At 37.5% G+C, this 16,784-nt stretch overlaps 1 protein-coding gene across 7 annotated transcripts in view; it reads right to left on the reverse strand.

Moving 5' to 3' along the window:
• The window catches only part of CNTNAP4 (contactin associated protein family member 4), a 262,949-nt gene that overhangs the window by 24,889 nt on the left and 221,276 nt on the right, over nt 1-16,784 (reverse strand). For all 7 annotated transcript variants that reach the window (XM_019941613.3, XM_019941626.3, XM_019941632.3 and 4 more), the window contains 2 exons: nt 7,477-7,647; nt 6,536-6,754 (listed from right to left, as the gene is read on the reverse strand). In XM_019941613.3, the coding sequence (XP_019797172.1) occupies nt 6,536-6,754; nt 7,477-7,647 (390 nt within the window). The remainder of the gene's footprint in view (nt 1-6,535; nt 6,755-7,476; nt 7,648-16,784) is intronic.

Below are 16,784 nucleotides of genomic sequence, written 5' to 3' on the forward strand. Positions count from 1 at the left end.
GGGCAGCGAAGTGACTGGGCATGAGGGCTGGGCCACGACCAAGTCAGGGGACTGACGGGAAAAGCGGTCCTCTGTACATCACGCGTTGGACCTTCAGTCCTGTCCTTCCCAGCCATCCCCTAGGTCTGGGGAAGATGCAGCCCTGCAGCAAGGATGGTATCAGTTAGTGTAGAAAGCTGTGAGCCTGGAAGCCCAGCTATAATTTTGCCATGGAATGTTCCTCACTGAGCAAAGCCCTGGGCGGGCTGGGAAGAGGAGGACTGTTTTCCCTCACGTTTAAAGAACGATCATGGTTGAAAGAGGCAGGTGGTGTAAGCAACCGTGTCACAGGCAGAAAATTCAGTCACTTTTCCCTGAACCAGAGTCAGTGGTGAGCACACGTCCCAGTGGTAGTGGCAGCAGGGAAAAATGGGTCTACTCAGACTTAAGGCCACAGCACCGTCTGGTTTGACCATACTAAGGTCTATTTCAAAGAAATGAATGTTGGTGGTATTAGTCACATTCTCTGATTTCAAGAGATCCCATCTGAATTCTGATTTTAGTCAACAGTCACTCAGATTTGCTCGCTAGACACAGAAAAGTACACTGGGAGCTTCTTTGGCTAATCGTGAAAAAGACATATCAAGGAGGGGAGAAGAAAATAATGGAAATAAATGATATGATTACATTAAAGAGAAATGTGACTTTTGTTGCACTGCACTTTGGTAATGAGGGAACATATTTACGACTACAAAAGAAAATTAGTCTGTAATAAAAATTATTCAAACATAAAGTTGTTTGGCATGCTCTTCCTGTAACTATATTTTAGCCTATCAAAAACAAACCGAAAGCAAAAAGAAAAAAATCTAGAATATATTATAATTGAGAACTTCTGCTCATCAAAAGACACCATTAACAAATGTGAAAATGCAGTCCACAGAGAAAAAGGAAGATATCTGTAGTGAATTTACCTGAAAAGGACTCATCCAAAATATATAAAGAATTCTACAATTTGTTTTTAAAAGAGGACAACCCTGTAAAAATGGGCAAGAGATCTGAAGAGCCACTGCATAAAGGACGCTGCCCAAATGGCCAACAGAGACTTGGTAGAGTCTCCTGATGCTTGGCAGACGCTCATTCCTGTGACCCAATAACTCCATCCCACGTACACACCCCACAGATATACAAGCATATGTTCACCAAAAGACCAGCACAACGATGTGTTTGTAACATGCAACTTTGAAAGTATACAAATGCCCATCAACAGTAAATAAATATCTTTGTACTGGCACTGCCAGTGTCCCAAAAGCTCCCCAGGCCATATGAGTGTGTAAGTAGGTTGAAAACCAGCTTTCAGAGCTTCAATATGCTTAGAGTTCAGCATTAACCTTTGAGTATGGCATTTAGAGATTGTTTGCTCTTGACACTTAATAAATATTTGTAGATCTGATGCAGTTCGAATGCAATGCAAATGACTTGTGAGTCTACGGCAGGAGTCCTTACTTCTCCTTCGGGCCCTGGTCCCAAAGTATCGAAATGAAGTTTGCCCCGTTTAATAACCTGTCAGTGAAAAATTTAGGCTGCAAACAAAAATTTTAGAGCTGGTTGAATGAAAATCAATTCAAGGCTAATTTAAGACGCTTCTAAGAAAAATGCTGAGTTTACAAGCCAAAACAGAAAATGACCACTGTCACAATTCATAAAAAAATGACTGATTCTTTTCTCTGCCTCATTTCCGTGGTTGGAGCATGTCTGTGGGTGTAAAATCACAGCAGTGACTCTCAACATTGAATCCTCAGTGTTTACAAGGTCAAGGGCATATGTTAATCACACCAATCAGCATCATGTTGCTAAACTTCTTTTTTAAGGTAGGGAATAGCACCTCTGAATAGGACTATTTAACTAAGATATGTCATAAATCACACACATACAAAAAAGGACAAAGTGAGAGAATGTGAAAAGGTTGGTGAAGACCCAGTGCCATAATTTAGAACAAGAATAGAGAAAGATGGGCTACAAATAGGAGGAGAATCATCATTTTTACACTGAAAAGCAATGTAATGGTTGAGATTATTTGGGGGAAGGGAAGATGTTCATTGCATTGTTGCTACTGTTCCTCATCTGACTATCACACTACATTAATGCTAACTTTTTCATACAAGGATTTCTGTTCATTATTTTATTACTCCTTCACTTCGCAGGCCATCCTACAGTTTAGATTAGTTGAAGATAGTTGTGCCGATATTGGGAACTGCAGGGGTTGTTAAAGTCCTTCTGTTATAATTCTGTGGTGTAGGCTAACACCAGCTGAATCTCCAAAACTACCTATCATTTCCTTATTCCTATTTCAGCTGCCATATAATTGTTGCCCAGCTGAATCACGTTTTTAGTCATGCTTTCTATTTATTTTTACTCATTTTGTTCAGAAGTTAAAGCATTAGTCTTGCCTCAGGGTTTCACTCTGAGATGTGAACACACTTTATGATTGGTCTTTAGGGGAGAGAGTGAAGCAAGCAATGGAGAAAAGCACATTGGGTTCTTTCATGTTATCCTATCGCAGCAGTCACTTCTGAGAGACTGCCAAAAACTCTAATCTCAAAAAAAAGTAACATCGACAAATATCATCAACATAGGTCTGCCTATGGGAGCACAGGGAGCTGGAGAAAATAATTCAAAATTAACATATATTCAAATATCTGCAACGTTCTACTTGTAGGTAAAAGTGTTAAAGATAGTATCTCAAACGAACAAATTTCTACATTATCGAAATTTCTACTGTTTCATATTTGTAGTACTATAAGATAACTTCATTTAGTATTTGAAATATTCCACAACAGGTTTAATGTTTTGTGCAATATTTGTTTACAAACAGGAAGGTGAATTTTTGGTAAAAGCTGCTAAATGCTGGGGTAATAACATAATCTAACTTTGACAGACTGATACTAACTTGGTCTTTCAGTTTTGCCCTGTAGTTATGAAAACTGTGTTTCCACATAATTTAAAACATCATCATCATCATCATGGGTCTGAATTTAAACATTTTTATTAGGGAAAAGAAAGTGACGCTGAAAACTGTAGACTTACTCTTTGCAATGATATCTATCTCATTCATTTGTCCTGATACCTAAATACAAATGAGAGTCGTTATGCACGGTTGAAAATACTGATTAGTCATAATTATTTTTTAATATGGATGGGCGAACTACAAATTAAGCTCTTGAACTTGTAAGTAAGGGAAATGAAATTGTCCTTTAAAATTTTAACCAGAAAATCAATTATATTGGATTAAAGCAGAGCCAGTCACCCAAGGATCACTGGCTCTGAGAGCAGACTTAACTCCAGCACTTTGAAGGTATTAACACACGGGCAAACAGTTTCTAAGACAATGTCCTTCTACATGTGACGCGCTGGCACAGAACATATGAACAAAGCAGCCAGATTTCCTCGTGAGAGTGTGATTATGGGGCGGGTGGAACCTCATTGAAGGAGGTGGGATATTTTCTCTGGACTATGAAGAAAAACCAGGGGCCTTTTCCAGCCTGGCACAAGTGTGGTCTGTATTGTATATGTGGGACCAGGGGACAGCTTTAATCATGCTACAAGTTAGGATTAAGGAAGAAAACAAGAAAAGTTAACTTCAGGTGAAATTAAAGACTGAGAAATGATGTGAGTAACGCAAAGACCTTGCCAAAGGTTATTAGCAGGAGTAAAAAGAGTGAAACACTAACAGCGATAACTGACTCACTAGCAAGTGGTGTGCATCTCCATGTAAAATATGTCCCAACTCTCTTTATCACCATTTCCCCTTTAGCCCGTGCCACCACGATCTCTCATGGGGACTAATGCCGTGGCCTGCTTCTACCCTTTCCTTCCATCCATTTTCCTCACAGCAGTAAGAGAGAACATGGAAAACGTAAATTAGACCATGCCACTTGTCTGATGCTTTAGAACAAAATCCAAATTCCTCACCATGGCCTTTGCACCATCCTCCTCTCACACCAATTCTCTCCTCAGCCACCACGACTTACTCCTTAACTCCTGAGAAGTTCATTCCCACCACCTGGAATTCTCTTCCTTCGGATATTCCCAGGGTTCCCTCTTCTGCTTCATCTGGCCTCTGTTCCAATGTAAGGTCCTCAGAGAGGACTTCCATGAACACCCTACTTGACATAGAAGCCCCCCAAACCAAATTGTTGCCTGATGCCTTACTTTACTTTTTACTTTATTGTATTTATCATTACCTGAAACTTTATATACATACACACACACATACAGACATATGTGTGTATGCATGCCTGTGTGTGTATATGTAAATTGTTTTTATATATATTTATATACATATTGTTTTTTTATTCTGTCTTAGTTTTTACTCTTTTATTGGCTGCCTCTTGTCTCTTCCACTGAAACATACTCTTACGAAGGCAGAGAACTACTTTTGGTCTCGGTAGTGCTACATTAAACTAGCTGTAATTATTACCAGTTTTTTACTACTTTTCACCCACTTTATACTAATTCAGTATAACCTTTTAATTATAATTTAAATTCTATTGAATCTTCCCACAGGGGAAAGGTATTTTCATCTAGAAATAAAAAAAAATGCTGATTTGTTTGATAGTAATGTTGTAAATTGACAAATTACTATTTTGTCTTGTACGTATTATTCTATTAGCTTGTTTGGGGCCCTTTCCTAAGAGTGGTTCACTCTTGCAGTAGAGGTGAAGATGAAAACAGACCCTTATGTGGCCTCTTGACAGCCAACAATGTGCCTCTACCTAAGGCTGCAAACCTTTTTTTTTTTTTAACATGAGTCCATCTTTAATATTATCACATTAACCACTTCAATTTGCTCAGTTACCTATGAGTAGGAAGGAGGGAACTGTATAAAGAGATTTTTATTAATAGATGTAACTTTTTTTTCAGAGATCTTTCTTTCTGCCTTTCCTTTTTAATTTTCAGCAACTTTAACTTAAACATAAGAAAGATTTCAGTTTTTAAAACTTTCAAGTAACACAATCATCCTTGAATTTAACACATGTAGGAATGTCAAAAGCCTAACCAACTGCCTCATAAAGATGAAGTCTCTTAGATCTTATTAAAATTATAACACATGACTGATGGCAAAAGACTCAAGTCTGTTCGAACACACAGTTGTGTGTCATAATAGTACTTCTATTCATTAAAACTACCTGAAACCAAATTAAGGCTAGGATTCCCATCAGACACAATATATAGTGACTCCATTTCTATGAAGTTAAAATTCATACGAAGAATGAAAGGTCATGCACAGGCAAACTGCAGCAGATTTCACTGAAAAATTCGAGGACTGTTTCAGCCTTCTCAATTTCTAAGAATAGTAAGGCTATTTCCTAGATCCTGACAGATTTGAAATTGCCATACCTTTTCTTGTGGCCATCTCTTATTTTTCGTAACTCAAGAAATATCTATGTCTATTTCCTGACTGAGCTCCTAGCATGTTATTGAAAGAAAAGTTATGTATTTCTTTTCATGATTTCTTTGTGATTTCCATACCCTTAAATAAGCTTCATCCTTTGCAGTGAAAGAGAATAAAACAAGGCTGTTAAGCAAGAGAAGATGTAATGGGGATCTGATGAGAATTTTGTCCTAAAACATAACTCTTACAAGTGCTTGAAATATAACTTCTGATAATTTACAATTTATCCTGCTTGACAGCATTGCTGTGTCCTCATTTACACTAAAATGTATGAAAAGTGATCAAGGCATAATTCCTTGAACTTCATGGTCAATAAGTTCTGTTAAGTAATTAGCAGAGATGTAAAGTAAAACAAACACACCCAGAAGGATTCTGCTATCAAGTCTCTAAAATACCAAGTGAATGTATTTAGAAAACAAGGAACAATGTTTGGATATAAATATGAAGTAGGTGGTCACAAGACATGAGAAAAACAGGGAAAATAAGGGACACCAGAAGAACTGGTGAAACTGGTCAAATCATGGATCCTACACCCTTTGCTCGTGCTTTTTTTTTTGCCCCGCTATTGGCCTGTTTTACACAGGGGTCACCGGTTGGCATCAGCTGGATTTATAAGGAGGGTTCTTCCACTTCCTGGGGAAAAAAGGTAAACATTTCCAATATTATATTAAAGATACTAATATTAAAGAAAAACTGAAACAAGCCACATAATCTGTAATAATAAGAATGTTTACATTAAATCTATTCAGTGCTGTAGGTCAATTATATCTCAATAAAATGGGAATGGAATAAAAGAATGCAGGTTTAGGCATCAGTCAAACACAAATTTGAAGTTCATTTATTAGGTGGATTCCTGAAGACAGGTCATTTCAGCTCCCTGAAACTCAGTTACCTCCTCTTTAAAACAGAGATAATACCCATTTCACAGGTCGGTTACGAGGAAGTAATAGAACACCTGGCGCAGCCTGGAACATAGGTTCTCAATAAACGGTGATTTGGTGGTGGTGTTATCATGATCTTATAGTTGGTGTTATATTTTATTTTGGCCCATCTCTGCACTTACATCATGAAATGAAAGACAAACTCCCTAAAAGCAGGACTTACCCACAAAGAGCTGACTGTTGAGCTGCAGGAGGACATGCCCATCAGCTGGAGCGGGCTGCGTCCTCGGTGAGAGCTGATCCACTTGAACAGATGCCTCTCTTGTGTTCCTCTCAACCCTAACGTGGTGCCACTGGTTGTCGCTGAAGTGAGTGGGTGACTGCACCGAGATTTCAAAAGGCCCATTCCCCACATCGAATGAAAATGTCACGACTGCAGGAGCTGGAAATGTCAGACATGAAGATTGTTCACGTTAGTCCCCGTGGTGGACAGCTGAGTCTTCAATATACTCAGGAATAGCACCATAGCATCAACGGTCACTAAACATGAAGACAATGGTTTGAACTCTATGGAAGGAACCGTTGATGTCAGTACAGAATAGATGTGGAATGAGACAGTAAAATACATTTGTATTTTGGGGAAAGAATGGATTCTAAGAAATTCATCACCAGAGTTAGTTTTTCATGGTGATAAAAATGAAAGTTATTTAGCCAGGGCAAGAAAACTAAACAGCATCTGGCATTTTATATAAAAATAATTTTGACAGTGATTCAAAGTTTATTTAATTTCAAAAGCATGCAATATGCATTTGATATCAAAATACTAATAGCAGTCTAAGAGGATATCAAAACAATACAGATGGTTGATTTAATTAAGTAATTTTGAAATTAACTGAGAATTTGGATTTTTAAAATTTTTAAATTTTTTGAATTTAAAAGACTTAAGTTGGTTCTAGAGAAGACTAGTAATTTCCCCAAATTATTATATATGTTAAATATCAAGTAATTTTCTTGCAAAAACGCTATCTTAATATCATAGTTTTTTTCAAAAGGACACAATGAAAAGATTCAGCTGATAAAGTAGAAACATAGTACTTTAAAAATTAGTTAAAGAATTTACTCCTAAATAGAATCCCATAGACTTCTAAGGAAAAGAAGACTTACAGCGTAGCTCTATCCGTATAAAATCAGTAATCCCCAGGTTCTCTAAAAATACCCCAGATGAAGCTGTTGTCTTAAAAAAGAAAGACACGTCTGCACTAAGTTCTCCGTGGAAAGTAGGAAAATGAAGGTATGAAGCCTCAGTATTGAAGGAAGCTGAATTCCAAAATAACCCTGTTTTTTTTTAAAGGGAAAAATAAGAAAGGAAAAATAATTCATAAAATAAATGACATAATTACATTTTCTTTTTTTTTTGGCAGTTTTACTCTTAAAATATTGCTAATTTACACAAAACTGCTTTTCTTTTGTCTGTTAATTATACAGTATACAAGACGTGAAAACATGATTGGAGATTTTACAAGGGTTGAAATTCTGGATTCCTTCCAACATGGGAGAGGAATGATCACTGCAGTAACAGTCTGAAAGTTATATTTCATATAAGGAAAATAACCTGCAGCCTAAATACCAAAGCATTATGATAAGATCTGCCAAACATTAATAGACATTTTTTTATAACTTGAAAATTTAAACACCTACATTACTTTGAATAACAAAAACTCTACAGAAGCTCAAAGTGTTTTTTGTTCTAATACTTCTAACATACCTTACAGAGTTACACCACCAACTAACTGTTTTCATTAATGGGTTTTGTGATTTTCTAAACTGAGATTGGCAGTCAAAATATTCTCATCTAATTAAAGATCAAGACACTACTTACTCTGTGCTATGCTGATATGCTCATGAAAATGCTCTTTTCATTCAAAACTATCTTTTTATTTTGCTTATAATAGTGAAGTAGGAAAAGGGTTCTCAACATTTTTTTAAATGCTCAAAATAAGGAGAAAATGTTTAAAAACTGTAGTATAAAGTAAGACATCTACAAAAATTGTGTGGACTATAAAGTAAATTATAATTTCTGTCCAAATACAACTTCTTATTTTCACCTTCCCATTCATTTTTTGGTTACATCTACAAGTTTCTACAAGATTTCTTTTGAAAAAAGTATTCTCGGTCTTATAAAAACAAAGCATGGAAAAGAAATACACATGCAGTGGCACGAAGTGACGGAAGTGAAATCCAACCGGATACACGTGGTTGATGAGAAGCATTATCGGAGAAACGAACTACGCGTTGCCGCTGCCACCAGCAAGTTGTCGACACATCAAAAATAAATATACATCTTCAGTTTTAAGCAACAGCCATCATATGTACTCACAACACTGAATGAAATTCTACTAAATGACCTTCCTGGAAGAAAGACGTATTGATCCTCTGAAGTTAGAACACAGGAATTTCAAAACAACGTTTTGTTATGTTAGCAGGGAACAGACACCTCGTTAAGTTAAAAGTCACGAACTTGACTTGGCTTCTATTTGTTCCTTAGATTATGATTTATTTTCTATAAATTCTGGATCCAAACAAACGGTGCTTACATCTATTGTATTTTTTCCTGTATGTCCTACGGACCTGATTCAAAAGTCAATCCTCAGCTCATATGTGGACAATTTTAGAGCTGAGTCTATTCAGCTGCGAATATACTTAGAGGGCTTTTTTCCCCCTACATCCAAATGAAACTGTATATTTTCTGAGTATGTCAAACTTTGCCCTTATTTCCATTCTACAGCTATTTCCGTGCCTAGACATTTTGCTCTCTACGAAAGACAGCAAGCAAAGCAAAATATCAAGCCAGGGGTAATAACACATTAGTGTTCTTAAAAGTTTTTACCTGACCTATTTTTAGAAGGAATTAAATGCCTTTCTGTTGAAATGTGTGAACATTAAAATAAAGCTGTAACTTTAAATTATGGAGTATTATTAAATCTTGCTCATCTGGAGTGATTACTAAGAGGAACCCTCAGAATTACTTAAAGGTCTCAATTAGATATTATTACTATAAGAACACAATATCCCACTTGTTTCATTTTTATATCACAACTAACCCAATAAAGCATCGTACAGAGGGCTTCAGGGAACGGGCTGAAACAGGAACAATTCTTTGAATTGCTGCTATTTTTACAATGAATGCTTCTACAGTAATGAAAACAATTTATTACCTTAGGTGGTTTAAACACTCACACACACATAGTACCACATTTATCTAGTTAGCAAACCTTATTTTACAGACTCACAATAGGTAAAAAAATGAAGTAAGATCACTTTATTGAATTAAGAAATTGCTGCTAATTCACAACAACTATAAAGACAGGAAAGGCCAATATTTCCAAATGATAGCTCAGCTCTTTACAGACTGTGCCAGGAAGCACCCAGGAGGCTCTGGGCTGCCTCTGAGAAAGGAGGGGCAAAAAAGCAGAAGCAGAGCAGAGCCCAGCAGGCAGACACCAGCCAGAAGCGGCAGGTCTTCTGAAGAGAGGATTTCATGGCTGGGGTGGATTAAAAATCCCTCAGCTACGCCTGGAGCAGACCAGAATGCAATCACTTACTATATGAATGCTCTTTATCTTCCCAACAAAATGCCATTTGCAGCAACATGGATGGACCTTGAGATTATCATATGAAGTGAAGTAAGTCAGACAGAGCAAGACAAATAGCATATGATATCACTTATATGTGGAATCTAAAAAATGATACAAATGAACTTATTTACAAAATAGAAACAGACGCACAGAAACAGAAAACAAATTTATAGTTACCAAAGGAGAAATGTGGGGTGGGGGAGGATACATTAGGAGTTTAGGATTAACATATACACACTACTATATATAAAACAGATAATCAATAAGGACCTACTGTATAACACAGGAAACTCTACTCAGTATTCTGTAATAACCTATATGGGAAAAGAATCTGAAGAAAATAGCTATATATATATATATGTATGTTAAAAAACCATGATGCATTATTCTAAGTAATTATTACTAATAATTAATAAAAGTAATAATTAGTATATTCTCAATTACATTCAATATAAGGTACTAGAGATTTGGAAAGATTCTTTCAGGGATACCACTTACTTATTAACTTTCCAGAATTCAAAAGAAATTGTAATGAATAACGGGATCCATATGGTTTTTTACATAGAAAAGGAAGATGTACTAAGTATTTAATTCCATACATAAAGTAAAAAGAGCCCGTAAAGGAAAATTAACTTAGTAGAATATTAAGATTACAAGTAATTTTTAAAATACCTGTTTTGCTAAACTTTTATTTATATCATTTATTAATGATAATGATTCTCCTTTTAAAAGGAACAGATTTATAGAGACAGAAAGTAGATTAGTTGGCTGGGAAGATGGAAGGATTGAAAGATGACAGGGGCTAAGAGGTGAAGAGTTCTTTTTAGGGTAATGAAAATGTTCTAAATTGATTACAGTAATGGTTACACAATGCTATGAATATACTAAAAGTCACTGAATAGTTCACTTTACATCAGTGAATTGCATGGGATGTGAATTATATCTCAATAAAGATGTTTAAAAAAAGGACAGTATTTGAAAAATCTGGTTTTTGTTGTTGTTTTTTTTTTTTTAAAGATGATGTTGGGGGTAGGAGTTTATTAATTAATTAATTAATTTTGGCTGTGTTGGGTCTTCATTTCTGTGCGAGGGCTTTCTCTAGTTGTGGCAAGCGGGGGCCACTCTTCATCACGGTGCGCGGGCCTCTCACTAACGCGGCCTCTCTCGTAGCGGAGCACAGGCTCCAGACGCGCGCAGGCTCAGTAGTTGTGGCTCACGGGCCCAGTTGCTCCGCGGCATGTGGGATCCTCCCAGACCAGGGCACGAACCCGTGTTCCCTGCATTAGCAGGCAGATTCTCAACCACTGCGCCACCAGGGAAGCCCCAAATCTGTTGTTTTTAAGACATTGTTTTACTTTTAAAATCAAAATACATATGACATGCTAAAACTACCTTTCCTTCTTTTTCAAAACCACTTATATGAAGTATGATTGACATGTAAAAAGCTGTACATATTTAGTGCATACAACCTGATGAGTTTGGTAACACTACCTTTCTTTTTTTTTATTTTTTAAAAATTTTATTTATTTATTTTTGGCGGCTTTGGGTCTTCGTTGCTGCGAGTGGGCTTTCTCTAGTTGCGGCAAGCAGGGGCTACTCTTCACTGTGGTGTGCAGGCTTCTCGTTGCGGTGGCTTCTCTTGTTGCAGAGCACGGGCTCTAGGCACGCAGGCTTCAGTAGTTGTGGCACGTGGGCTGAGCAGTTGTGGCTCATGGGCTCTAGAGCGCAGGCTCAGTAGTTGTGGCGCACGGGCTTAGTTGCTCCGCGGCATAGTGGGATCTTCCCGGACCAGGGCTCAAGCCCGTGTCCCCTGCATTGGCAGGCGGGTTCTTAACCACTGCGCCACCAGGGAAGCCCCCAACACTACCTTTCTTAAAAGTGAATAAAATAAAATGAAATACAGAAATGCAAAGGCAAGGGATAGTTTACTAGTCAAATGAATCTTTCTGAGCACTTAATCATTTTAAAAAGCTGGAAATATGGGTTTCTTTAATGAAAACTTTTATTTTGAGATAACTGTAGATTTTCATGCAGTTGTATGAAATAATAAAGATTCTGTGTACCCTTTACCCAGTTTCCAACAATGATAACATCTTGCAAAATTGTGGTACAATATCACAACCAGGGTACTGGCATTGATACAGTTAAGATGCAGAACATTTCCATCACTGCAAGTATTCCTTAGGCTTCCCTCTTAAAGCCATACCCTCTTCCATCCTGCCCTCAACCCCTCCTTAACCCCAGCAACCACTAATCAGTTCTCCATTGTCATTTGAAAAATGCTCTACAAATAAAGGCATACAGTATGTAGCCTTTGAGACTGACAATTATTTCACTTATAATGACTCTCTGAAGATTCACACAGCTAGCTGTTATGTCAATAGTTCATTCCTTTTATCTGCTGAGTAGTATGCCATGGCATGGATGTTCCACAATTTATTTAACCATTCACCTGCTGAAAGACATCTGGGTTGTTTCCAGCTTTCAGCCATTAGAAATAAAGCTGCTATGTACATCCACGTACAGGTTTTTGTACAAATGTAAGTTTTCAGTTCTCTGGGATAAATGCCAAGGAGTACAATCACTGAGTCGTATGAGAGTTGCATGCTTGTTTTCTATGAAACTGTCAAGAGTTCCCAGAGCGGCCATATCATTTTACATTGCCACCAGCATGTATGAGTGATCAGTTTCTCCACATACCTACCAGAATTTTGTGTTGTCACTATTTTCTTTTTTAATTTTAGCCATTCTGAAAGGTGTGTAGTGATATCTCATTGTGGTTTTAATATGCGTCTGCCCAGTGGTTAATGACTTTGAGTATTTTTTCAGGTGTTTAATTGCCACCTGTATTCCCTACTTGTTGAAATCCCTCTTCATGTCATTTACCCATTGCGTTCCTGGCTTGCAGATGGTTGCATTCTCACCATGTCCTCTCATGGCCTTTCCTCTGCGCACAGGTGGAGAGAGAGAGGGCTCTCTGATGTCTCTTTGTCTTCTTATAAAGACATGAATCCAATCAGATTAGGGACCCATGCTTATGACATCATTTAACTTAAATTATCTCCTTAAAGACCCCACTGCCTCATACAGTCCCATTGGGGGTTAGGGCTTCAACATATGAATTTTGGGGGTGGGGAACAATTCATTTCATAACATCCATACTTTAATTGGACTGCTGCTTCTTTTTTCATTTTTGACTTTTGAGGGGTCTAGTATCTCTAGTATATCTAGATACTAGTCCTTTGTCAATTCTCAGCCCACATCTTACTTAAACCTATCAGCAACAATTAATGATTGATTATTTTCCTCTCTTTGAAATATGCTCTTCATTTGGAATACAGGATACCAGCACTCATTTGCCTTTCTCATTAGTGGTATTGTTCTCAGTTTCCTTTCTTTCTTCTTCCTCAACTCCCCAACCTATCAGTGTGGGAACGTCTCAAGGCCCTGTCATTATACTGCTCCACCCACAATAACTCCTGCGGGCCATTTCATGGCTTTTAAATATGCTGCTGACTTATAAATATACAACTGAAGCCTGGAACTCTCAAACTAACAACTCCACATCTCTATGTGAATGTCTAAGAGCATCTCAGCGTTAATATGTTCAAAAACAGAATTCTTAACACTCCTCTGCAACTCCTTGACCCCAGCAGCAATCTTCTCCGTCTCAGTTAGTGCCAATTCCATGCCTCTAACTGACTGTGAGACCAAACACCTTGGTATCATTCTTGACTACTCCTTTTGCAACCTACATCAATCCAACAGCAAATGTGATTGCTTCTCCTTTCGAACAATACACATGTTACCACTATCATCACCGTGCCCATGGTCCAAGCCATCACTGTCCCTCAGCTGTTGGTGATATGCTCATCAGCTCTACCCTGTTCAGTCTCACTAAAGCATAAGTTAGACCACACTGCTCCTCCTCCCAAAATTCTCTCCTGTTTTCCATTCTCATTCAGGTTGAAAAATAAAGACCTTTCAAAACCTCAGTGATCTGACCACCAGTTTCCTCTCTGACTTATACCCTTCTCCTCTTTGCACACTCTGCTCCGAACATACGGGCCATTTTGCTGTTCCATGACCATATCAGCAACAGTCCCATCTCTGCGTGGATACTCTGGCTTTCCCCGCTGTGTAAAGTACTTTCACAGATACTCACATGCCTTGCTCTCTTATTTCCCTCAGATTTTTATTCAAATGCCACCTTCATAGTGAGCACCTAATAACTATCATATTTTAAATGCTCAATCCCACCCCAGTCCTCTCTCAGCTGCACTGCCTTCACAATACTTACGAGTGTCCGTCACACCAGATTACTTATTTGCTGTCCATCTCCCCCACCTCAGGAGAACTTGAGCTCCAAGAATGAAGATCTTCTTCTCTATTCATTTTTGCCTATTTCGTTCACTGCTGTTTCTCTCTCTCCCTGTCAGTCTCAATGTGGGGAAGACATGGTGCAGTGTATGGGCTCAATAAATATTTGTTGAATGAAATTATAAGATTCTCTTTGTCATAATAGCAATCAGAAAGCTTAGAGTAATCACGCCCAGTTTGGTTGTATCATATGTATCTCATAAATATACTCAAATTCTTTGGTAAACAAGTAGAAAGAGGAAGGTAAAGAGAGGAGACCGAGGAGAAAGAAGAAAGAAGAAAAGCAAGAAGATGAGGGCGTTAAAAGGGTGGAGAAACTTTAAGAAAATTAAATAAAGGAAACCCAAGGAAAGAAAACAAAATGAAACACAAGAACGTAAAAAGAATTTATTAATGGTGAAGGATTATCAGATATAGTGGAGCTTGCAAAATTATATGATTATCTGTTAAAATGGAATTGATCCTCATTCTTTTTAATGGTTTATATGTAGTCTGCCAAATGGAACAGAATTCTGTCAATGGAAGAGAAATTAACCAAATCACTAGTCAATAGCTTTTTCCAGTCTAAGAATACAACTTCTGCAAAGTTATTTATTGCCTACATGCACCTTTGATTATTTAATGCATTCTGGGCAGCTGTGATTTCTCAGACAGCTGAACAAGTCGATGCAGGCAAAATGAAGAAACCAATTTCAATGACAAGAGTCTAAGAAAAAGAAACTTAGAACAATCTTCTAACCACGTAGGTTTTGAGGGTGCCTTGGTGAGACATAAAATTTCAACACAATGAATTAACTGAGAAGAAATACATTTCATAAAATTGGCTCAAAAATTCAAATGCCAAAGAGTTAAAAATACAACCTTGTCCAGAAAAACAAATTGAGAGCAGAAATTTAGATCACGCTTACAACTCTTTAAACCGATTATAAAACGCAGGTACACATTTTACCACATCACAGCCTATTTCAGGAAAAATTAATACCAGCACACAAGACTGAGATGCATCCTTGTTAAGTACTGACCTATAAGGATAACTATTCCTTAAGTTATTCTGTCAGAAAAAGCAAATCACCTCAAGCTGGAAAAGTCAGTTTGGCCTCAGAATTTCCCACAGCAACATTAAAAACTAGAAGATACAGGAGGACTGTCCACAAATTTCTGAAAGAAAATGTTGCCAGCCTAACTTTTTTTTAAGCATTAAGGTAACAGACCTTGTCAAATTTGAAAGAATTCTGAGAATAAAGCACATACAAACTCTTTTGGGGAAAAATAAAAATAAAGCATTCCTTCATAATGAAATATAGTCTATCAAAAGATACCTAGAGGGCTTCCCCGGTGGCACAGTGGTTGAGAGTCCGCCTGCCGATGCAGGGAACACGGGTTCGTGTCCCGGTCCGGGAAGATCCCACATGCCGCGGAGCGGCTGGGCCCGTGAGCCATGGCCGCTGAGCCTGCGCGTCCGGAGCCTGTGCTCCGCAACAGGAGAGGCCACAACAGTGAGAGGCCCGCATACCGTAAAAAATAAATAAATAAATAAACAGCCATACAAATAATAGCATAACTAACAAAAATTGGGACGTGGGGGGAGAAAAAGACGAGGAAGGAACAGAGGAGTGCTAATTTTCCCATTTTTCAGAATAGATCAATGCTATCTAAAATTTAAAACAACTTGAATATAAAACCAAGTGACTCTATAACCTTTAAAATTTTTATAATTTTTTTAAGTTTAGCAAGATCATACAAGTTGAATATATATTTATTCAATATATAAATAATATAAAGCAATCCTTACAGCTTCAATTTGTTTCTTCTTTCTCTGTCAACTTTAGTTAATAAAGTTTTGCAAATTTATTTCTAAATCTCTTCTTCTATTCTTCTGTCTAGAACAGTGCTTCTCAACCTGGGGCTATTTTGCACCCCAGGGAACATCTGGCAATTTCTGGAGACATATTTGGTTGTCACAACTGGGGAGGGTACTACTGGCGCCTAGCAGGTAGGCGCCAGGGATACTGCTAAATGCCCTACAATGCACAGGACGGCACCCCACCATCACAAGGAATTACTCGGCCCAAGTGTCAAGAGTGCCGAGGTTGGGAAACCCTGCACTAGCGGTATTTAGAAATGTATGGAATAATGCTCACTGGTATTAAACATTATTTCTGAGTTGTGTGACTCTTGGTGATTACTGTAGTCTTTCCTTTGACATTTCTGTATATCTTAAAATGTTAGAATGACTTCATATCAATTGTCATTAATATTTAATATTTAAAACAATGAATACAGGTATATACATGTAGAATCTTGTCACAAAAAAATATTACTGTAGTTCTGAGAATTATCAGGATTCCCAGTCTCAAAAAAAAATGGAAATCTTTTGAAAGTGTTAGAAAGAATGTTTGTTGCCCCACATTTGGGAAGTTTCTTGAATATCAGTTACTAGCTAGTGATATAAATCTT

The sequence above is a fragment of the Tursiops truncatus genome, chromosome 19 (genome assembly GCF_011762595.2).
Source record: "Tursiops truncatus isolate mTurTru1 chromosome 19, mTurTru1.mat.Y, whole genome shotgun sequence".
NCBI lineage: Eukaryota > Metazoa > Chordata > Mammalia > Artiodactyla > Delphinidae > Tursiops > Tursiops truncatus.